The 21,980-nt window shown below is 45.9% G+C and overlaps 2 protein-coding genes and 5 long non-coding RNA genes across 9 annotated transcripts; 5 read left to right on the top strand and 2 right to left on the bottom strand.

The window, feature by feature from the left end:
- Positions 1-678: 678 nt before the first annotated feature.
- On the top strand, positions 679-1,836 carry LOC136200023 (uncharacterized). Its single transcript, XM_065990355.1, has 4 exons — positions 679-944; positions 1,009-1,050; positions 1,117-1,266; positions 1,335-1,836. Exons 1-4 carry the CDS (start codon positions 756-758, stop codon positions 1,770-1,772), a joined length of 819 nt encoding a protein of 272 aa, XP_065846427.1. The 5' UTR covers positions 679-755; the 3' UTR covers positions 1,773-1,836.
- Positions 1,837-2,558: 722 nt separating this feature from the next.
- LOC136184678 (uncharacterized) lies at positions 2,559-4,717 on the bottom strand. The gene is made up of 8 exons (XM_065971643.1): positions 4,009-4,717; positions 3,870-3,956; positions 3,754-3,816; positions 3,633-3,698; positions 3,385-3,432; positions 3,156-3,328; positions 2,863-3,063; positions 2,559-2,813 (listed from the first exon to the last, which is right to left on the bottom strand). The coding sequence occupies exons 1-8, from the start codon at positions 4,194-4,196 to the stop codon at positions 2,581-2,583; spliced, it is 1,059 nt and encodes a 352-aa protein (XP_065827715.1). The 5' UTR covers positions 4,197-4,717; the 3' UTR covers positions 2,559-2,580.
- Positions 4,718-5,538: 821 nt separating this feature from the next.
- Positions 5,539-6,059, bottom strand: LOC136186070 (uncharacterized). Its single transcript, XR_010669650.1, has 3 exons — positions 6,011-6,059; positions 5,827-5,963; positions 5,539-5,769 (listed from the first exon to the last, which is right to left on the bottom strand). It is a non-coding gene; the product is annotated as an uncharacterized lncRNA (long non-coding RNA).
- Positions 6,060-8,244: 2,185 nt separating this feature from the next.
- Positions 8,245-9,426, top strand: LOC136188519 (uncharacterized). Its single transcript, XR_010670220.1, has 3 exons — positions 8,245-8,474; positions 8,541-8,579; positions 8,635-9,426. It is a non-coding gene; the product is annotated as an uncharacterized lncRNA (long non-coding RNA).
- A 371-nt stretch (positions 9,427-9,797) lies between these two features.
- LOC136190675 (uncharacterized) lies at positions 9,798-10,800 on the top strand. The gene is made up of 3 exons (XR_010670591.1): positions 9,798-10,005; positions 10,061-10,145; positions 10,208-10,800. It is a non-coding gene; the product is annotated as an uncharacterized lncRNA (long non-coding RNA).
- Positions 10,801-14,067: 3,267 nt separating this feature from the next.
- On the top strand, positions 14,068-14,829 carry LOC136190942 (uncharacterized). The gene is made up of 4 exons (XR_010670675.1): positions 14,068-14,242; positions 14,301-14,348; positions 14,401-14,550; positions 14,613-14,829. It is a non-coding gene; the product is annotated as an uncharacterized lncRNA (long non-coding RNA).
- A 4,308-nt stretch (positions 14,830-19,137) lies between these two features.
- LOC136188099 (uncharacterized) lies at positions 19,138-21,936 on the top strand. Of its 3 annotated transcripts, none has more exons than XR_010670115.1 (6): positions 19,138-19,255; positions 19,306-19,383; positions 19,431-20,316; positions 20,369-20,584; positions 20,843-21,757; positions 21,805-21,936. It is a non-coding gene; the product is annotated as an uncharacterized lncRNA (long non-coding RNA). The 3 variants fall into 3 exon arrangements; XR_010670114.1 differs by having other exon boundaries at positions 19,306-19,630; positions 20,256-20,316; XR_010670111.1 differs by having other exon boundaries at positions 19,306-20,316.
- Positions 21,937-21,980: the final 44 nt, after the last annotated feature.

Below are 21,980 nucleotides of genomic sequence, written 5' to 3'. Positions count from 1 at the left end.
CTAACGATTCGGAGCAAAGCGACACCTTGTTCGGCCTAAGCGGTCCTCGATCGCACTCAAATCCTTTTTTATTCCATCCAACTAGCTCTAATTCGCGACGCATTCTACTTCTATTACCGAAAATCACTCGAAAATTCCGCCGGAGAAGAATACTCGCTTCCATACAACCATTTCAGCTGTACTCGCCGATTGACGAGACAATCACGACTCACGCGTCATCCAAAGGCTTCTCTCCAACATCACTAACCTAGATTTTAGTAGAAATTTCAAATACTACCCACTCTCAGGCCCATATTCCCGGCCTGTCCAGTACAGTGCACGTAGTTGAGACCCATATGTCAGCGGCTGTGCAACTGCTTCTCGCCTCGTCAACGGCCGTTCTTTTGCGACGAAGAGAGCAACGCAAGCCTTATAGTGTTAGTCCGGTGCGTCAATTTATTCTGGTATGCTTCCAAAGCCCTAGTACCTTCTAATGAACGAATCCTTTGGTACGAAACGCTGAAGATTATGCGCAATGTATTTCTCGATGACTCGTACCTCTTCTAATGTCAATGGTGCCTATTTTCAAAACATAGAACTATTTCTTAACTTCCTAAGTCAATTGCTGAGTCAGCGACTGACGTATGAGAATGACATGAGGTTACTGTATAAAAAAGAGAGGGAACGGGATATATACGGGTTCGAGTGCTGTATCATTTCCTAATCGCATCTCGTCGCTTCGCCTTCTTCACTGTTTCTCGCAAGAATTTTGGGCTATGAGTTCTACTTCTCTATTGCTAATGGTCATTGTTTCGAGTTCCTGGCTCCCAGGGTCGGCGTCAGATGAGTGCGCAGGTGGCAACAGTACTTCCGCTCAACTTCTAGTTGTGCCCTCATCGGGTCCCACCGTCTGCCTTCCATTTGACGACTACATTCAACTCCAGAAAGAAGCAGCCAGAGAAACGGTAAGTTAGGATCACGCGCCTGGGTTTTGTATAACTTCGTTCCACCCGTCGTTTCTTTGGGCAGGCGGAAGCTTCCCCCGCGCCAACGTCATCACCACCAAGCCCGGTAAATACTCGATGAATGCAACCATGCACTCCCATATATAGTACGCGTTTTTCCGACACGCCCTAGGCATTTTCAAGTGATGCACTACTGCTGTACCATTACATGTCTCCTCTTTGGCTGCAAAGTCACGCCACTCTTACGGAGACACCATCTTCGGTGTCCTCCCAAACAATTGAATTTAGCACTGGATCAACGGAGCGAGGTCTGTTGTTTGAAGTAAGTTAGCTTCCGCACCTGAGTATATGCAATAGTATTTTGATACATGTTTACTCCATCAAATTAAGGTTGGATTGTTTGAAGCTGGAGTTCTAGATGACGATAAGCTCTACTCAATTCAGCTAGGATTTTTCTTCACGCTACCGGTCGGCAAAGATACCGGCCTTGTTCAAATTTGCGACGGCACTTACTGCGTCGGTTTTCACTACCGAGATCCAAATAATGCCAGAGCTTATGCCGGCACTAATTCAGCGAGCCAATGTCTACGCGACGAAACTAGTAGCGACGTCCAAGCACCGCAGTCCTCTGGTAACTGGAACGTTCGCCTTGAAATTCATCCTAATTCTACATCTGGAATTACATACGTCAGCACAAATTCTATAACGTATGAGTACAGTCAAACGTTGAAGCCCAGTCGTGGCCTTCGTTTCAAAGTATGCAGAAAAAACACTGCAGACACGCCTCTGTTTCATTTGTTCGAATTGGCTGCGTATTTGAACGAATAAACGCTTCAATGATATGCCGTCACGATCTATCCGTAAATATTCTGTTTTATTATTAGTAGAAATGTGCCGCAGTTGCAGTAGCGTCATCAGCTAGTGAATGACCATGCATGCGTGCACGGATGTATTCGCGTGGCTATAGCGACCTACACCGCGCGCGACGTCGCCGTGTTTTGCTCCAAAGCCGCAGGCGTCCTTCTAATTAAACGGTGACAGGACAGCGTTTAGTTTACAAAGACTCGACCAACGTATGGGCTTGCAAAAATCCCAAATATTTTAGTGAGAACATATGCAACGCTGTGAATGATCTAATGTCTACTTTTCATCCTCACGGTGTCTCCGAGACCTCAACTCCTCTCTTTGTCGCGCAGGCGTTTCTTTATTGCAATTCGCCTTGGGAAACGCGTTCGACGACGAATCTAGCTCGATATCGAAACTCTTCGCCGGTGCATGCGCTCTACTCCTGCATGTTTTATTCCATCTACCACCAAAGCGTTTCATTTTCTTCCCACAAACACTGATTATCTATGAATTTGTTTGCAATTCTGTACGTGCCCTTGCTGGGTTGGAGAAAAAACGCAACTGCTTCGTGCCACAGCACTCTTGAAGATTATGTACGGATAGGGTCGTTTTCTTTTCACTAAAATTGCACATGCAGCCCGAGTAGTTGCATGACCATGCAGATATTAGTTTCCTGACGCAGGTCATCAATGCACAGAAATTTGCAGCATCTCCTGTATATTATTAAAAGTTTGGGACTAAGAGACTGTCGCGCACTGTTTTAATTAATGAAACACGGCAGCGTTTATTTTTATTTCTTTCCACTGTCGGTTCTAAATTCGTTCACAATTTTGTATATACCCTTGCTTGGTACAACAACAAACGGAATGTACTCATCAGCCATAGATGGGTTCTCGACGTCAATGCGAACGATGACCTCGCCGTCGTAGAGTAGTTCAACAGCAAACGATTCGCCTGAAAAAGCTGCAAAGAAATGCCTAACTGAAACTTCAAATTCGCCCAATTCTTGCTCTGCACCGGTCACTTAGAGAAAGATTGCATGTACGGGAAGAACGCGTGTGCATGTGATTACTTCTTATGCGAGTTGCCAATCCGTCTACAACTTGCATGAGCCCGCCGCCTGCGAGATTGCATTGTCCGTTATCGTAGAACGCCTCGCAGTCTTTGGCGGGTGTTGAAACGCCAGGGCCGACAGGGCCGGAAGACAGCGTTGTGACAGCAATTTCCCACTCTGTTCCTCCGCACAGAGGATGGTTAGGCGATCCTTTAGGGGCTATATACAGACCACAAGAATGTCAAGCAATGCGATGCGCTTATATAGTAAGTTGGGCTGCAGCGCAACCACCATAAATAAGTATTGCTAACTTTTTTCGGGTACTTGAAGACGGAAGCCAATGGCGTTCTGAGTTGCATCGCAATCGATTTCTTCAATGAATGTTAAACTTGCGTTCAGAAAGAGGGCCACCACACTCGTCAGACACGACTCTTCGCTTCTGTTTTGATTTTGATTTGCCGTGACGTTCGCGGCACAACTGGGCCTAAAAATCAGTGCCGTTGGTGCGACTAGTCAGTTATTTGATTATTTAATACTAACTCAGCGCTTTCGGCTAATGCCGTAAGAAAAGCTGGCGGATTCTGAAGCCTGCAAAGTACGTATATGTGGGCGGTTTTCCCTGAACTCTAATTTGCAAGAAGCCACATCATGCACTTGAACGTATGGACGCATTTGGCGTGATGTCACGCAAAAAGCCTGGCGCAGCTTTAAATAAATTAATTATAGCATGCAAATGAAACCACAACGTTCTATGTGTAGCCTGAGTTAATTGTGCCTAGCTGACTTACACGACTGTCGCCGAAGAAGGGCGGCTTTCTGCGACGGTGACATTGCAGCTGCTAGGGCCGAGATTTCTAAGCAAAACATCGCGCGCGTTCATTAGTTAGTTTTGTGTACGTATACCCTTACGTTTCCGTCATAGATTGGACTATAGCCAAACTCTCGATGCTCAAAGGACACGAAAGATCATTGCTAGAATCAACTCAACGTGAGGAAAGGTGCACAATAAATCGGTTTAGGCGTACAGATACGACTTGGAGTACAGTCTTTCACCCGTTTCTTTCCACGCGTTTCTGTTGACACAGTAGCCCTCTTGATTCGCGTCGATTTCCCTTCAAAGAGCGGCTGAATCACGTAGTCGTCTGCTGCCGCGTGTCTTACTACCAAGTATCCAAGCCTTGGTCCGTGCTGTTCGGACGAAAGACGCAGTAAACGACGAATCCCTCGCACCCGCTCAGAATCGTTTGGTTGACTGTAGTGATCACTATCGAATCTGCGATGCAATTCACTCCTTCGAAAGCGAAGGAGGAGAAGAAGAAGAAGGCAACTGTGGCGAATGTTATGCCACCCATGACCGTCGTGGCGCGGAACGCAATGAGAAAGTGAGGACCACCGTAACTATATATACATGTAGCTGCGGTTATGATATGATACGCTGAAGCAGCAGATGAATGCTTTTCTATTGTCCACCTCTAGTCAGGGTGGCTCCGAACTCCAATTTGCAAGCAATTGGAACCGCAACCTTTTACGCGTAGCCTAAGTTGTGCATGTGCGCGAGATTCGATCGTGAACGAGCGTTGGGGCCTGCTAGCGTATATAGTTGCGCTGCTAAATGTTTATCGCGATGGTTTGCATGGGGCTGTTTGCATGTGATCGATCACGCACAGGATTCAGGTGCTGTTCGGACGAAAGACGCAGTAAACGACGACGCCTTCGCAACCGGGCAGATTCGTGTAATTGGTTGTAGTGATCACTATCGAATCCGCGATGCAATTGACTCCTTTGAAAGCGAAGGAGAAGATGAAGAAGGCAACTGTGACGAATGTTGTGCCACCCATGACCGTCGTGGCGCGGTACGCAGACAGAGTGAGGACCACCGTCGCTGCGATTATGCTATCATGCATTCCAACTGCATGAGCAACTGTTCCATTATTGATTGTTTTGCCTGCAATGTGTGCGTGGGTGCATGGGTGGGTGGGTGACCCCGAACTCCAATTTGCCAGCAACCTTCTACGCGTTCAGAAAGAAGGCCGGCACTGACGACTCTTCCCTATTGAATCGATTCGCCGTGATGTCCTCACAACTAAAAGCCGAATTCACAGTTCCTATGTACTAGTGTAGCAAATCGGTTTTACCTTTTCGTCGCTTTTCATTTTGGCAGATATTGTACGAAAAGCGGTGCTAGGACGCTGAAACCTACGTGGGCGGGTGACCCCTATCTCCCAATTTTCTAGCAGCCACAGATGCGCATTTTTGCGCGTAATGTCATACATATAGGCACACATTTGCTTCGACGCCTATGCAATTAGAACCGCAACCTTCTGTATGGCCTACATTGTGCGAGATTTGTGAACGAGCCTTGGCTTGCTAGCGTTTAGTGGCGCTGCTAAATGTTTATCACAATGGTTTGCATGGGGCTGTTTGTGATCATGCAGCGTTCGCACGTGCACGCCTGACTTACAGGATTCGGGCCGAGGAAGGGCGGCTTTCTGCGACGGTGACATCGCAGCCGCCACGGACGACATTTCTAAGCAGAACATTGCGCATTTTCGTTGCCACGGCGCATCAGTTTAGTGTACGTTTCTGTCACGCGGATTGGATTAGAGCCAAAGCCTCGAGGCTCGAAGGACACGAAAGGGCACTTCTAGACTCAAGTCAAAGTGAGGAAAGCGCGAGCAAAGTCACGTGATGGTATACAGAATATTACTCTATTATATCCCCAGTATTTTAAGGGTTTCAGAAAAAGTTTACTAAATCCAAAATTCCAACAAAATCATAAAACTTGACAGCCCAATTTTGACGTTTTTTCCTTGTTTAGTGTCTTTTGTTAGTTTGCGGTCCATTGCTCTTTTTGTTTCTTTTGGGGGCCTGATGCTTTCTCGTTTTGTATTTTTTATGACTTTTCTCATTTTTAGTGTTTTTAGCCTGGTTTTGTGCTGATTTACTAGACGTTCGAGATATGAATGCGAGAAATGACAGTACCTGTATAGAGCTAGCTAGACTGACGTTAAGACTAGCTTGTCAGACGAGCGAGATGTCCGTAAGTATCCATTGCCTCTGTTCAGCCATACGAATCGCCTTCACCGCTCTTCTACGAGCTATTCCAGTACTTCTGATGCCTAATTAAGCGATTAAAATCAAGAAATGGGGCTAGGAATCGACGTACGAGGCGTGGAAGGCACGACGAAGTCGTGAGCTTCTTCAGGTTTAAACCCCGTATGTCGACAGAAGTAGGACGAACGCAAATCGGTCTCGCCGTTCTTCCACCGCCTATTCCAGCATTTCGATTCATCCTCGCGGTGTCTCCTGGGCCTCAACTCCTTTCTTTGTCACGCAGGCAGGCGTCAACTCTCCTCATCGCAATTCGACGTGGAAAACGCGTCCTACGACGAGTTTCTTTAGCGGCGATCGATCACGCAAGATGTCTCGAAGCTCTTCAAATCCAAAAGTCACAAGGCAACGCCATTATTCGATCGGTGCGCTCTATCGCACTTTTTCTTCGAAAACGATCACACGCAAACCTCCTTCTAAGTCGCGAAGCATTTGATATGACAAAATTTCTCCACTCTGAAGCCACACAGACATCGCAATCGATTCTGGGACCTTGTCTTTCGAAAGATCACATTAGAAGGAGATTAGTCAATATAAATAGCGACTTAGTATCTACTCCTATTCTTACTATATTGCGTCTAAATGGATATCAGCTCAGCACAGATGAGCTAAGTAAGCAGAAAACCGCTTCAGGCCATGCACAGCACTCATTCAGATTATAGATAGGATCTTTTTTTTTCCTTTCACTAAAATTCCACAGCTCCACTTCTAGTTCTGAGTGAACATGCGTGCACGAGCCGTTGACTAGATGCTTGTTCAGGTAGAGAAATTTATCTATACACAATCTAACTTTTTGCCTTTTTTGCGACGTTGCATGGCAGTCCATGCACATGCAACTGAGCTAGGGAAGCTATTCGCTCGCGTGCACCACTATAGTGCAGCCCCTTTGCGCGAATTAGACGGGCCTCTCTTGCAAAGCTCCGCGCATGAGCGAGCCCGAGTCGTCGACCAGATGTTAGTTCTTCCTCAATGCAAAGAAATTTACCATGCAGTGCAACATATCTCCCTCCTGTATATTATTAGAAGTTCGGGACTAAGGCTGTCGCGCACTGTTTTAGACCACAACATTCATTTTTTATTTCTACCCGCCGGTTGTCTTAAATCGGTTCATGCACAATTTTGTATATACCTTTGCTGGGTTCTACAACAAACGGAATGTAATCAGTATCTGTGGATGAGTTCCTGACATCGATGCGAACGATGACCTCGCCGTCATAGCGTAGTTCAACAGTAAACGATTCGCCGGGAAAAGGTGATGAAGAAGCAAGCCTAACTGCAACTTCGAATTCGCCCAGTTCTTGCTCTGCTCCGATAACTTGGTGGGAGCAACTTTAATATTAGACAAAGATTGCATGTATCGGACGAACGCGTATATGATTACTTGTTATGCGAGTTTCCGTTCCGTCTACAACCTTCAGGAGCCCGCCGCCTGGGAGATTGCATGGCATCGAGCTGAGGTGGAACGCCTCGCAGTCTTTGGTGTTGAAACGGCAGGGCTGGCTTCGTTGCATGATACCCTGCGCCGATCCTCTTGTGAGAGCGATTTCCCGCTCTGCTCCTCCGCACACAGGACGGTTAGGCGTTCCTTTAGGGCCTATATATAAACCACAAAAATGTCAAGCAATGCGATGCGCAAAAACCACCCTAAGTCCACTTGAACTCAGTCGGGCTAATTTTGGGATAGACACACCCGCGTGTAGTGCAACAAATCGGCTCATGTATGCAAGCAGTTAGCGGGTTCTCGCCGCGCCTGTGTAAAGCACTTTACTAGGCAAGCCATAGGCGAGCTATTCCGGTGCGTCAATGCATTCTAGTATGCTTCCAAAGCCATAGAACTCCTTTCAAAAACGATGTCGTGACTCGGTGTACAGGCATACAGTGACATTTTATTGTCGATGACACGCCGGCGTATAGCGTGTTTGCAGAGCATTGACGGAATTAATTAGAGCCTTATAGCGTCCATCCGGTGCGTCCATCATTCCGGTACACATATGGTTTCTCAAAGCCATCTGACAAACGAAGCCTTGGAAAACAATAGCCTTATCATGCAAGGTCATTCAGTACTCTTTTTGCTCTTGAAGATCGCTTAGGCTTGCTGCAAATGAATTATTGAACTGATACTTTCTTCGAGTCTTTTTAACGTTTAAAGTTTGCCGAACGGTAGCTTCCTCAGGCTTTCCGAGAATGACATTTGTACGGGAGATTAGTGCTATTTACCTGTATGTACACGATATCCTCTTCCTGTGACGTCTCAGTGTGCGACTCTTCCTTACGGGGTTCCTTCGCCAGAATTTTGAACAACGATGTCGGCGCGTTCTTCTAAGTTTCTGCTGCTAATGGCCATTATTTCAACATGCTCTCTGGGGTCGGCCTCATCGGATGAGTGCACAAGGAGCGACAGTACGTCCGCTCAAGTTTTAGTTGTACCGTCAACGGGGCCCACTGTGTGCCTTCCACTTGACGACTACATTCAACTCCGGGAAGGAGCCGCCGGTGTAGCGAACGGCGACGGAGAAACGGTAACTTAGAACCGGATGTATATATATACATATTCGTGACGTATTCCACTTCCGCATGATTGGCAGACAGACGCTCCCTCATCGACATCAGCACCATCAAGCCAGGTAAAAGTCCGTAAGAATGCTTTTAGGGACCTGAAAGTGTCACGCACTACCGTAGGGACATTCAAGTCACTCACTGCTATTGTACCGTTACATGTCTCCTCTTTGGCTCCAAAGTCACGCTGATTTTACGGAGACACCATCTTCGGTGTTCGCACAAACAATCGAATTCAGCAATGGCCTAAGTCTCTTTGGCGTGTTGTTTAGAGCATAGATTAAATCTATGTTTAGAGTAAGCTAGCTGACGCACAAAATTTAGACTTTGCATGTTGATACTCTGTCAAAGGTCAATTTGTTTGAAGCTGGAGTTCTCGATGAAGATAAGTCCTACTCGATTCAGCTTGGCTCTTTCTTCGCACAACCGGTCGGCCCAGATGATGGCCCTTTTCAAATCTGCGACGGCAATTACTGCGTTGGTTTTACGGGCCGGAATTCGCCTGATGCCATATTTCACAGTGGCAATGACTCGGTTAGCGTATGTTCACGCGACGAATTTGGTAGCAGAATCTCTGCACCACAGTCTTCTACTACCTTGAATTTTCGCCTGGAAATTCATCCCAATTCGACGTCTGGAATTATATACGTTAGCACAAGTTCTGCGACATACGAGTACAATCAAAAATTGAGGCCGAGTCGAGGTCTTCAATTTAAAGCCTGTCGAAGATATCCTTCACACACGCCTCAGTTCCGTCTGTTCGAACTGGCTGTGCATTTGAACGAATGAACACTACAATGGAATGCTATCTATACCCTTTGTGAAATTTGAACGATGATACAGATCTACAAACGTCTGATTTGTTGCGACTGTACTAGTTAGAAATTCATTTGAATAGAGCTTTAAAACGACAAAATGGTGTACGTGTAGTTCCACAGCGATATTATGCATTTTCAATTTTGCCTTCTTATTCCGACGAAGACTTGCGTAAAGAGCTTGGGTGGACGCTCTCCACGATTGGGCAGCGATCTATGAGTTTAAATAATTAACTAAATATTTATTATTAAACTTTTACGGAGACCCAGTAAATATGGATTTCATATGGATTTCAGATCAAGCTTGCCTCACAATAAGCTTTGCAGTCTACAGAAAGCTTAGCATTAACGTTCGCAAGTAGCAGTGTGGATCTCGCACGTGCAGGAGATTGATGTACGAAGCGTGGAAGGCGCAACATTACAAACAAGACCCCGGATTCATTTGGAACAACCCCCGTATGTTGTCAGAAGGTGCGTTGGCGTTTATCGATGTCTGCGGAGAACGGGCATCACGTTCGAGATATGAATAGACTAGCTTTTCAGACGAGCGAGATGTCCGTAAGTATTCTTTGCCTCTGTTCAGCCATATGAATTGCTTTCACTTCTCTTCGACGAGCTATTCCAGTACTCTGCTGTCTAATTAAGCGATTAAAATCAAGAAATGGGGCTAGGGATCGACGTACGCGTACGAGGCGTGGAAGGCACGACAAAGTCCTGAGCTTCTTTTGGTCTAGACCCCGTATGTCGACAGAAGGATATCTTTGTCGTTGCCTACGACGAACGCAAATCGGTCTCACCGTTCTTCCACCTCCCATTCCAGTAGTTCGATGTCTACTTGTCATCCTCACGGTGTCTCCTGAACTCCTTTCTTTGTCACGCAGGCATTCGTCAACTCTCCTCATCGCAATTCGACGTGGAAAACGCGCCCTACCGTCGACGAGTCTCTTTAGCGGCGATCGATCACGCAAGATATCTCGAAGCTCTTCAAATCCAAAAGTCACAAGGCAACGCCATTATTCGATCGGTGCGCTCTATCGCACTTTTTCTTCGAAAACGATCACACGCAAACCTCCTTCTAAGTCGCGAAGCATTTGATATGACACAATTGCTCCTCTCTGAAGCGCCACACAGACATCGCAATCGACTCTAGGACCTTGCCTTTCGAGAGATCACATTAGAAGTATTATATAGGCTAGTCAATATAAATAGCGAGATAGTATCTACTCTCCTATTCTTACTATATTGCGTCTAAATTGATATCAGCTCAGCATAGATGAGCTAAGTAAGCAGAAAACCGCTTCAGGCCATGCACAGCACTCATTCAGATTATAGATAGGATCTTTTTTTTTCCTTTCACTAAAATTCCACAGCTCCACTTCTAGTTCTGAGTGAGCACGCATGCACGAGCCGTTGACAAGATGCTGGTTCATGTAGAGAAATTTACCCATGCACAATCTAACTTTTTGCCTTTTTTGCGACGTTGCATGGCAGTCTATGCACATGCAACTGAGCTAGGGAAGCTATTCGCTCGCGTGCACCACTATAGTGCAGCCTTTGCGCGAATTAGACGGGCCTCTCTTGCAAAGCTCCGCGCATGAGCGAGCCCGAGTCGTCGACCAGATGTTAGTTCTTCCTCAATGCAAAGAAATTTACCATGCAGTGCAACATATCTCCCTAGAAGTTCGGGACTAAGGCTGTCGCGCACTGTTTTAGTAATGAAACACCACAACATTCATTTTTTATTTCTACCCGCCTATTGTCTCAAATCGGTTCACAATTTTGTATATACCCTTGCTGGGTTCTACAACAAACGGAAAGTAATCAGTATTTGAGGATGCGTTCTCGACATCAATGCGAACGATGACCTCGCCGTCATAGAGTAGTTCAACAGTAAACGATTCGCCTGAAAAAGGTGATGAAGAGGCAAGCCTAACCGAAACTTCGAATTCGCCCAGTTCTTGCTCGGCTCCGGTAACTTGGTGGGAGCAAATTTAATATTAGACAAAGATTGCATGTACAGTATCGGACGAACGCGTATATATATATATATATGATTACTTGTTATTCGAGTTTCAAATCCGTCTACAACTTTCAGGAGCCCGCCGCCTGCGAGATTGCATGGTATCGAGCTGAGGTAGAACGCCTCGCAGTCTTTGGCCGGTGTTGAAACGGCAGGGCTGGCTTCGTTGATACCCTGCGCCGATCCCCTTGTGACAGCGATTTCCCACTCTGCTCCTCCGCACAGAGGATGGTTGGGCGTTCCTTTAGGGCCTATATATACAAACCACAAAAATGTCAAGCAATGCGATGCGCAACCACCCTAAGTAAAGTATCGTTCTAACTTTCGTCGGGTATTTGAAGCCGGACGCCAATGACACTCTGAGTTGCATCGCAATCGATTTCTCGGATGGGTATTGCGCTTGCGTTAAGAAAGAGGGACGCTACAGTCGTCAGACACGACTCTTCGCTTCTGTTTTCATTTTGATTCGCCGTGACATTCGCGGCACAACTAGGAAAACAGTGCATGCCGTTGGCGCGATTAGTCTGTTGTTTAATTAATTATTTGTCCAGCGAGCTGTTCAGGTCTTACGTTTGCCCTTCGCTTTCGGCGAATATTGTACGAAAAGCCAGTGGATTCTGAAACCTGCAAAGTATACGTGGCGCGTGGGCGGTCTTCCCTGAATTTGCAAGCAGCCACATCATGCGTGCATTGTGCGGGATGTTGATGTCATGCAAAATTAAGGCGCGCACATGCAACTTTTAAACCACAACGTTCTCTGTGTAGCCTAAGTTAATTGTGCCTGCTGACTTACAGGAATTTGGCCGATGAAGGGCGGCTTTCTGCGACGGTGACATTGCAGCCGCTAGGCAAGAGATTTCTAAGCAAAACATCGCGCGCATTCAGGCATTAGTTAGTTTCGTGTACGTCTACCCTTACGTTTCCGTCATAGATTGGACTATAGCCAAAGTCTCGATGCTCATAGTACACGAAAGATCATTTCTAGAATTAATTCGACGTGAGGAAAGCACAATAAATCGGTTTAGGTGTACAGATACGACTGGGAGTACAAGCTTTCACCCGTTTCTTTCCACGCGTTTCTGTTGACACAGTAGCCCTCTTGATTCACGTCGATTTCCCTTCAAAGAGCGGCTGAATCACGCAGTCGTCTGCTTCCGCGTGCCTTACTACCAAGTATCCAAGCCTTGGTCCGTGCTGTTTGGACGAAAGACGCAGTAAACGACGACGCCTTCGCAACCAGACGGAATGGTCACGTTTCCATTGGTCGTGGTGATCACTATCGAGTCAGCATTGCAATCGACTTCTCCGAAAGCGAAGGAAAAGAAGAAGAAAGCAACTGTGGCGAATGTTGTGCTTCCCATGGCCGTTGCGCGGAACGTAATGAGAGTGAGACCGCCCTCGCGTGAAGGAACCTGCTGATGGTATGCATATCTAAATCTAACACCAGTAGCGATGAGTACATGTACATGAGTACTGTCGCCAACGTCATCAGTACCATAAGATCCGTGGTACCATCAAGCCAGGTAAAAATCTGTCAAAGGTCAATTTGTTTGAAGCTCCGGCATTCTTCAAATCTGCGACGGAACTTACTGCGTTGGTTTTGAGGGCCGGGTTCCGCCCAATGCCGGATTTTACGGCGGCAATGACCTTGCTAGCCTATGCTCACGCGACGAATTTAGTAGCCACATCTCTGCACCACAGTCTTCTAATACCTGGAACTTTCGCCTGGAAATTCATCCTAATTCGATGTCTGGAGTTACATACGTTAGCACAACTTCTGCAACATACGAGTACAATCAAAATTTGAAGCCGAGTCACGATCTTCAGTTCAAAGTCTGCAGAATAAGAGAAGAAAATGCTCCTAAGTTTCATCTATTTGAACTTGGAATGCACTTGAGCGAATAACCATGCACTAATATTCAATGTTATCTGCCCTTTGTTCTTGAAACATGCACACCAACAGTCACTGACAACTTGAACGAAAATTCAGATCCACAAACGTCTGACTTGTTGCTACTGTACTGGTAAGAAAACTCTATTCAAATGTCTTTGGGACAAAATGACAGATGAAATGCATGCATGGCGCAGTATATATAGTTTCTCAGTTCCACCGCGATATTATACATTTTATCTTTATGTTCTGACGACAAGTTGCGCAAAGAGCTTTGGTACACGGACTCCAAGATTGGACAGCGATCTAGTTTATACTAATTAATGAAATATTTATTCAATTTTTACGGAGGCTTAGTAAATATGAATTTCCAGATCAGGCATGCCTCACAAGGAGCTTTTCAGTCTACGGAAAGCTTACAGCGTTTCAAGTAGCAGTGAGATCGAACGCCTCTCGCTCGTGTAGGATCGGTTCAAGCGACGAAATCTTGCTTTCACCATTCCTCGACTAGCTATTCGAGTACTCTAATGTCTACTGGAGCGATTAAAATTAAGAAATGGAGAGAGAGATTGATGTACGAAGAGTCGAAGGTACGACAAACCATGGTTGCCGCCTTCTTTAGGTCAAAAAGTGAAACAAGCAATTTTGGAGATACAAAGAGATGAAGATGTACAACAAACTTGCTCTTCAGACATGCACTGACAGGAGTTAAGAACATCCGGATATCGTATAACTCTTTCCTAGCAACCATGAGCCCTACATAAATGTTTGACTTCGTCACTTCTGTAGCATCCTGGTCCTGTGGCTTCTACGGACAGAACTCAGAAAATGATCTCGTCCTTTTTGCTAGTGGTCATTGTTTTAATTTCCTGGCTAACATCGGCATCAGCTCAGTGTACAGGAGGCAATTCCGTTTTAGTTGTTTCGTCATCGGGGCCCACTGTCTGTCTTCCACTTGACGACTACATTCAACTTCAAAAAGACGCATCCAGCGACGGAGAACCGGTGAGTTATTATCGCCGTTTGATACGACTAAAGGAAGTTTAAGTCCATGCACGTTCAGACGGACGCTCCTCCTCCAACATCCGCCGTGTCGTCAACCCCAAGCCAGGTAAACATAAGGTTCACTCTTACTTTGTTTTCCTATGATCAACACACGACAGAGCATTTCGAGTTCAGCGCTACTACTCTATCGCTACATGTCTCCTCTTTGGCTACAAACTCACGCCAATTTTACGGAGACACCATCTTCGGTGTCGGCACAAAATATCGAATTTGGTAGGGGATCATTGAATTGGAGTGCATTGCTTAAAGTAAGTAGCTAATTTACACATGCGATAGACTGGTATCATTTTGATACTATACTGTGTCAAAGGTCGAATTGATTGAAGCTGGAGTTTTAAATGACGATACAGCCTACTCCATTCAGATTGGCTTTTTCTTTACGTTTATAGGCAGCAGTCAACCGGTTCTTCAAATCTGCGACGGCAATTACTGCGCTGGTTTTCTCTACGGACATCCCAACTATGCTCGTGTTTTTTCCGGCATTGATTCAGTTAGCAAATGTAGCGGCCTAATGAGTAACCTCATCTATGCACCACAATCATCTACAACTAACTGGAACTTTCGCCTTGAAATTTATCCGAGTTCTACGTCAGGAATTACGTACGTTAGCACAACTTCACTGACATCTAAGTACGGTCAAAAATTGAAGCCGAGCCAAGGTCTTCACTTCAAAGTATGCAGAAATAGCAAAAGCGAAACATTTCAGTTCCATCTTTTTGAACTGGCGGTGTATTCGAACAAATAAACGCTTCAGTTTATTGTCGTTTTCTCTGTCTCTTTTCGGTACAGTAGAAGGAAATCGTCGTGGTGTATCAAGTGATAGCAATTCTGTCTAATGCGTATGATTATTATTTGACAGCGTGCATGTTTTAGCCTTAGTATCTTACGAAATTAATGGTTCAAGTCTTGAAATGCCTTGATGGTCAGATGAATGGGGGTGAGTCCTCAGCTCCCCGTATAGCGGTTTGCCTACTCTACCCGTACGGATGCTGTCATCGTTCCTCACCTAGCTCTTCCAGTACTCTACTGTCTACTAGAACGATTAAACTCAAGAAATGGAGCCGAGGGATTAGTGTTCGAAGCGTCGAAGGTACAACCATTTAGAACAAACCCCGTATGTCGTCAGAAGAGATGGCGATTTGTCGATGTCTGCGGAGAACGCGGATGGCTTTGACCGTCCGTCCACTAGGTATTCCGGTACCCGGCCTGATGTGTATTTGTCATTCTCGCGCTGTCTCCTAATCCTCAACGCCTTCAGGAGACCGTCACTCTGGAGAAAAACGCCGAAGATCTCCTCCAAGACCAAGAGTCGTAAGGTGGAGTCTCAAAGTCAACTTCCCCTACGTTCTAATTCACTCGGGTGCGCTCTATCGCACCTATTCTTCCAAAACGATTCCTCTACCCTACAAAAACCTTTTTATTCTGTCTCACGGCCACCCAAATCACGATGCATTCAAACGGAACCAAAGAATCTCTATCAAGCGACTTGAATATACTCGGACTCGGGAAATTCCGTCTTTTCGCCCTCCTGACTCTCCAGAAGACCCCCCTCTTCAGCTTCAATTCGGGATTTCCAGAATGACTCAAAGACTTCGTTCCACAATGCTTCTTCACTAACCTAGAAAAATCTCCAAGACATCCCAACCACTTCCGGCTTGTGCATAATACCGACCTTTTCATAATAGCAAACCATGATGCAGCCAACAGCACACCCAACGTCACAAACGCAAAAATAATTCCAGTCATATCATCAACATCAGGTGCTAATGACCAGGATAATAATAATAATAATAATAATATTATTACAGTATATATTTTACCTGACGTTGGCTGTGTCTACGCTCGTTACCGTGTCGGATTTCTTCCCCACTCCCGTTCGAGTGACGACCGTCAGCGTGAAATTATAGTCCACGTTCAAACGCAGATTACGGAAGTCGTATTGGTCCTGATCACGTCGAAGTCGAACGCGATATTCGACGATGACGCACGCGTCGCACTCGTAGTCGATAGCGTACGAGGCGACTCGTTTGAGCGGCTCACTTCCGTCGCAGACGTAGTCCCAGTTCGCTCGTAGGACGTCTCGCGACTGGGGCAACTCGGTGAGACGGAGACGAGGCACGCAGTCGTCCGTTCTTAGCGTGGAGAAGTCGCCGACAAACGATTCGCTTAGATAGCGTCCGTTTCGTGCCGTCAATTCGATTGTATAGAATGTGTCCGGCACCAGGGCGGTTATTTGGACGTGTGTCGGTCCGTCAGGGCGTTTAGCGTAGGCGATTGTTCGCGACTCGTTAGCGTTCGTTGGATACGATGTAGGGTAGTGAATCGTTGTTGGAACATCATCTAACTTGGAACGGCTGCATCATGGCTGCTGCTGCACCGTTTTTCTTCTAGTTTTTTTCTAAAAATACTTCAGGCTTTCCTAGTTAAAATGGCGCAAACCCCTTTGCTGTACGTCGTGCCGTTTTTCACAGTGAAGCTCTAACATGACCAGTTACGGTACCGTACTTGGAACAGATGAATCTTATTGGGAACGCCCTATATTTTTGTTTCTGCTTATAAAGACCTATATATCAGTTGAAAGCTGAGCTTGTGCTTGATCGTTTGGCGTTGGTCCCAGGCTTCTACGACGTCTTGCGGTGAAGATATCACGGTTTGAATGCGATCGCAGCTTTTTGTCTATTCTGTCGTTCTCTTTTAATGAACTTGCATCTGCCTTAATTTTAATGCTTTAGAAAGCTTCCCTTGTCTGTTGCTTCAATTTGCAAAAGAGAAAAGTGCCCAAATGAAAATTTTTTGGAATTCGTTTAGTGCAAACTAGGAGCATTGCTTATTATTGGCACTTAACTAGCAGAGAATTGCAAGGACACCATAAAACTGCAAAACAACAATTGCTAAAAATTTTAGTTTCGCAGTGTCGTTCTTTCAGATGAAAACCAAAACGGAAGTAAAATAAGAAAATTCAAGCACCTTCTAGGTTAAGTAGTGACCTTGCGACGTTTTCTACACTTTTGACAAAATTTCCTATCCTCGCAAGCCACGCTTTCCGCTCCGTCGAGCAAAGCCACGCCTACGCACCGCGTACACTCGCGGGGCAAACCTTAACGGCTCGCTTCCGTCGCAGACGTCTCGCAACTGGAGCAACTCCGTCAAATTACCGGAGACGAGGCAGGCAGTCGCGTGTTCTTAGCGTGGATAAGTCGCCGACGAATGATTTGCTTAGATATAGCGTCCTTTTCGCTTCGTCATTTCGATGGCAAAATTAAGAGATCTCGAATGTTTCCAAAAAATAGCGTCATAGCATCCGAGTGGAAGCTAGGGTACGGAAGGTGACTTTGCGACTCTTGAACTTCCTAAACGGTCTGTTTATCGAACACGCTCTCAAACCAGGGATACTACAAGAAGGGATAGAGGCATAACAAACTTGACGTCACGGGTGCGAACTGATAGCCGACCGCGATCGAGAATATTCTGCTCAGTTGAGCGCTATCATTGCGAAAAACGAACGACTTATCGAGAGCAGAAGCTCGTGACGGGGCACAATTATTTAATTAACTAAGCGACGCCTTTCCCTCCATATAAGGAGCTAAGGGTACGTCTATCTTCTCTTCGCAGACTCGGGGCCGGACACACGAGCCCTATATTAATGTCTGGCGTCGCCACTTCTGTGAAGTCCCGGTCTTTTGGCTTGTACGAGAAAATGATGTCGTCCTTGTTGCTCGTGGTCATTGTTTCAAGTTCCTGGCTAGGATCTGCGACGGTATCAGCTGAGTGTATCGGAGGCAACTCCGTTTTAGTTGTTCCATCATCGGGGCCCCCTGTGTGCCTTCCACTTGACGACTACATTCAACTTCAAAAAGACGCATCCAGCGACGGAGAATCGGTGAGATATTGTGTCGTTTGGTACGACTAAAGGAAGTTTAGGTCCATGCACGTTCAGACGGACGTTCCTCCTCCAACATCCGCCGTTTCTGCATCAACTCCGAGCCAGGTAAACATTACCTATGATCGACATTTCCTATGATCGACACACGACAGAGCGTTTTGAGTTCGGCGCTACTACTCTATCGCTACATGTCTCCTCTTTGGCTACAAACTCACGCGAATTTTACGGAGACACCATCTTCGGTGTCCGCACAAACAGTCGATTTTGGCACTGGCCTAACTAATCGGGGTGTGTAGTTTAGAGTAAGTTAGCTCACGCGCAAAAGATTTTGCATTTTTGATACTCTGCCAAAGGTCAATTTGTTTGAAGCTGGAACTCTCGATGATGATAAGTCCTACTCGATTCAGCTTGGCTTTTTCTTCACAGAACCGGTCCAACACTCCGGCGTTCTTCAAATCTGCGACGGTACTTACTGCGTTGGTTTTGAGGGCCAGGTTCCGCCCGATGCCAGATTTTTCGGCGGCAATGACCTTGCTAGCCTATGCTCACGCGTCGAAATTAGTAGCCCCATCTCTGCACCACAGTCTTCTAATACCTGGAACTTTCGCCTGGAAATTCACCCTAATTCGACGTCTGGAGTTACATACGTTAGCACAACTTCTGCAATATACGAGTACAATCAAATATTGAAGCCGAGTCAAGGTCTTCAGTTCAAAGTCTGCAGAAGAAAAGAAGAAAATACTCCTACGTTTCATCTGTTTGAACTTGGAATGTATTTGAACGAATAAACACTTGAATCCAATGTTATCTAGCCTTAGTACTATATAGTTAGAAAACTCTATTCAAGTGTCCTGAGACAAAACGACAGATCATGAGATGGCATGGCGCAGTATAGTTTCTCAGTTCCACCGTGATATTATACATTTTCTGCCTTTTTATGCTGATTATTCAACTCTTACGGAGGTTTAGTAAATATGGATTTCCAGATCAGGCACGCCTCACAATAAGCTTCTCAGTCGACGGAAAGCTTACAACGTTCGCAAGCAGCAGTGCGAACGCCTCTCGCGCGGGTAGGATCGTTTCAAGCGACGAAATCTCGCTTTCACCGTTCCTCGACTAGCTATTCGAGTACTCTGATGTCTACTGGAGCGTTAAAATTAAGAAATGGAGAGAGAGATTGATGTACGAAGCGTCGAAGGTGTACAAGCGAACTGTGCATTTAGAACAAACCCCGTATGTCAATAGTGCATTGACGTTTATCGACGTCTGCGGAGAACGGGCATCGCTTTCACCGTTCCTTCACCGGCTATTCCAGCATTCTAATGTCTACTTGTCATTCTCGCACTGTCTCCTAAGCCTCAACGCCTCCAGGAGACCTTCACTCTGGAGGAAATGCCGACGATCGATCGCGAAAGGGATCTCGAATGTCTTCAAGTCTAAAAGATGTAAGATAGAGTCACAAACGTCACCTTCCGTACCCTAGCTTTCACTCGGGCGCGCTCTATCGCGCCTATTCTTCTGTCCAACACAACCATCATTTTTCATTTATTTTATTATTTATTTTATTCTGCCTCACTGCCATTCACGCAAGTCAGCACTTGAACTGGCTTTAGATTTCATTTACTCGTTTCTAAGTAGCAACAAATCTGAAGTCAGCGTGCACTTTTGTTTGCCCTGACAACAAAATTACGCCGAAAGATGAATAATTCATTATTCGGCGTCATCAGAATAGGTCACGCGGTCAGGCTTTTATCTGTCGTTACAGACCCGTATGTCGCTTGTTGTACAGTACTGTATGTGTTTTGTTTACGGAGAATGCCGGATCGTTTTCATCGGGACACCCCTCCCCCATTCCGATGTGCTGAGGTCAAGAATTGAGACGAAGACTTGATTGGCTGGTGCACAACTGCTAGCCGACGGTCCGCATAAACGAGTCGCTCTTTGCAACAATAAGGCTCGACTTACCACAAGCGATATGCGATATTAACTCGACGGCTTCATGCATTTAGAACAAACCCCGTACAGTATCCGTGATTTTAGGTTGTAAAATACCTACGTTCTTTTGCACAGTCGATGGAAAAGTTGTAAATGCAATAGGAAAGAGATTTTGCGGGCCCAAGACGTCGATTACGTAAGCAAGGCATCAGTCCTGTAATTAGTGAAAAAGATTCATAAATACGCAGTGTATTTAATCTTTCACGTGAGCACACGCGCTCTTCTCATTGCTCGCCGAGGTGTCAGTGTCCGGGTTACTCTGAGCGAACTTCGGTGCACACACACAAGGAACTTGGAAGAACTCCGAAGAAGCCCCATGTCGCCGCACGCTCGTCTCGACGACTTGAAATGGACTTCGTCCCGCTGCGAGGCGCGCATGCAGCCCATCCAGTAGGCGCCAATTGGTAAGCGCACTAAAAATCGTTCGTTTCCCGTTCATCGTCGCTCGCGCGTCGCGTTGTCGCGTCCGTCTCCACGCGTAAAGCGACGTAGAGCGTCGAAGCAATCCGCGCGTGGCTATATCTACTCTCCAACGACGTTTTTCGCGACGCGCGGCGACGTGACACGGACGTAACGCCTCGCGTATCCACTCGCATCTAGGCGATCCCTCATCGCGCGCACTCGTATTCGTTTCTATTCATTCCCTTCCTCTTTTTCTCTAGCTTCGCAAAGTTCGACGACGAAAGAGAGAAGAAGAATGCCTCGTGGCCAGCGCGACAACCAGGTACCCCCATTGGGGCCCCAACGGTGTAGGCGTGCTCTTAGGGGGCGGGGCTTCAAATGACGTACACGGCGCGAAATGTCTGCAATGCCACTGCCCTCGCTCGTGAGCATAGAAAATTTCCAACAGTGTAACCCTAGGTCTGATCGAATGGAGGGCGGGTTGGGGTTCACGAGTGAGAGCTGGTGGTTATTGCAGCACATGGAGCCCAATTGTGTACGTTGCAGGGGGTGTAGCGGGACGACAGTCGCATTGGCGTAATTAATTAGTGAAATGGCAATATCTCCCTTCCCCGTTCCGTGCTCGGTTTGCATCATCACCATGGCGACTACGTTAGTTTGCACGGGTCCTCTCCCTTTGCATTAGGGTTTAGTTGGCGGCTGCTAGTAGGGTAGGGTGGTTTGTGTAGTAGGCTTGTAGCTCCTTTCCTCATCACGTGCTTAGCTAGCAGCCGCCACATGCTTTAGACCATTTTTCAATGGATTTTTATCAGGTAATCTAGGCTGATTAGAATGTAGGAATATTTTAGGTCAATGGATTTATAAGGTATTCTAGGTATTTATTCACAAGCCTGATTTTCTTTTTCAGGGTACTCTTAGTAGGTTTTATTTACAGGTTTTTATTTTATTCACAGGTTTTATGTATAGGGGTTTTTTCCACAGGTTTTTATTTTATTCACAGGTTTTATTTATAGGGTTTTATTTTTTCCACAGGTTTTTATTTTATTTGCAGATTCTAATTTTTATTTACGTTTTCTTTGCAGGTTTTCCTAATTGTTCATTTATTAATTTCTTTTTCTTTTTAGGGTATGTTAATAGTAAGACTTCAATTTCAGATGCCTACGTCTTTTGGAAAGGTAAGCTATCATCATGTCATTTTCTTTCCACTGATGCGATATTGCAGGCCAAATAAAGGAAGAAAATATGTCATGAAAGATAAGAAAGAAGAGGTCTTTTTCAATAGTGCATGATATTTGCGTAGTGTCATGCTTTTTTCCCAGGTTATCAATTAGTTAGGAACTCGTTCATGAGCGCGCGCGTTTTTTGTTGCCGCTGTTTCGCGAGTCGCTCTCCTGTCAT

Source organism: Oscarella lobularis, chromosome 1 (assembly GCF_947507565.1).
Source record: "Oscarella lobularis chromosome 1, ooOscLobu1.1, whole genome shotgun sequence".
NCBI lineage: Eukaryota > Metazoa > Porifera > Homoscleromorpha > Homosclerophorida > Oscarellidae > Oscarella > Oscarella lobularis.
The sequence above is the reverse complement of the archived record's forward strand: the minus strand, read 5'-3'. Positions and strand labels throughout refer to the sequence as shown.

Bases quoted from the DNA above. Each gene is read 5' to 3' on its own strand.
- LOC136200023 (XM_065990355.1), top strand. From the start codon at position 756: ATGAGTTCTACTTCTCTATTGCTAATGGTCATTGTTTCGAGTTCCTGG. The intron at 945-1,008 runs GTAAGTTAGGAT...TTCTTTGGGCAG, and splicing joins AAGAAGCAGCCAGAGAAACG to GCGGAAGCTTCCCCCGCGCC. The intron at 1,051-1,116 runs GTAAATACTCGA...GACACGCCCTAG, and splicing joins CGTCATCACCACCAAGCCCG to GCATTTTCAAGTGATGCACT.
- LOC136184678 (XM_065971643.1), bottom strand. From the start codon at position 4,196: ATGGGTGGCATAACATTCGCCACAGTTGCCTTCTTCTTCTTCTCCTCC. The intron at 3,699-3,753 runs GTAAGGGTATAC...TGTTTTGCTTAG, and splicing joins GTCCAATCTATGACGGAAAC to AAATCTCGGCCCTAGCAGCT. The intron at 3,329-3,384 runs GTTAGTATTAAA...ACTGATTTTTAG, and splicing joins GCATTAGCCGAAAGCGCTGA to GCCCAGTTGTGCCGCGAACG.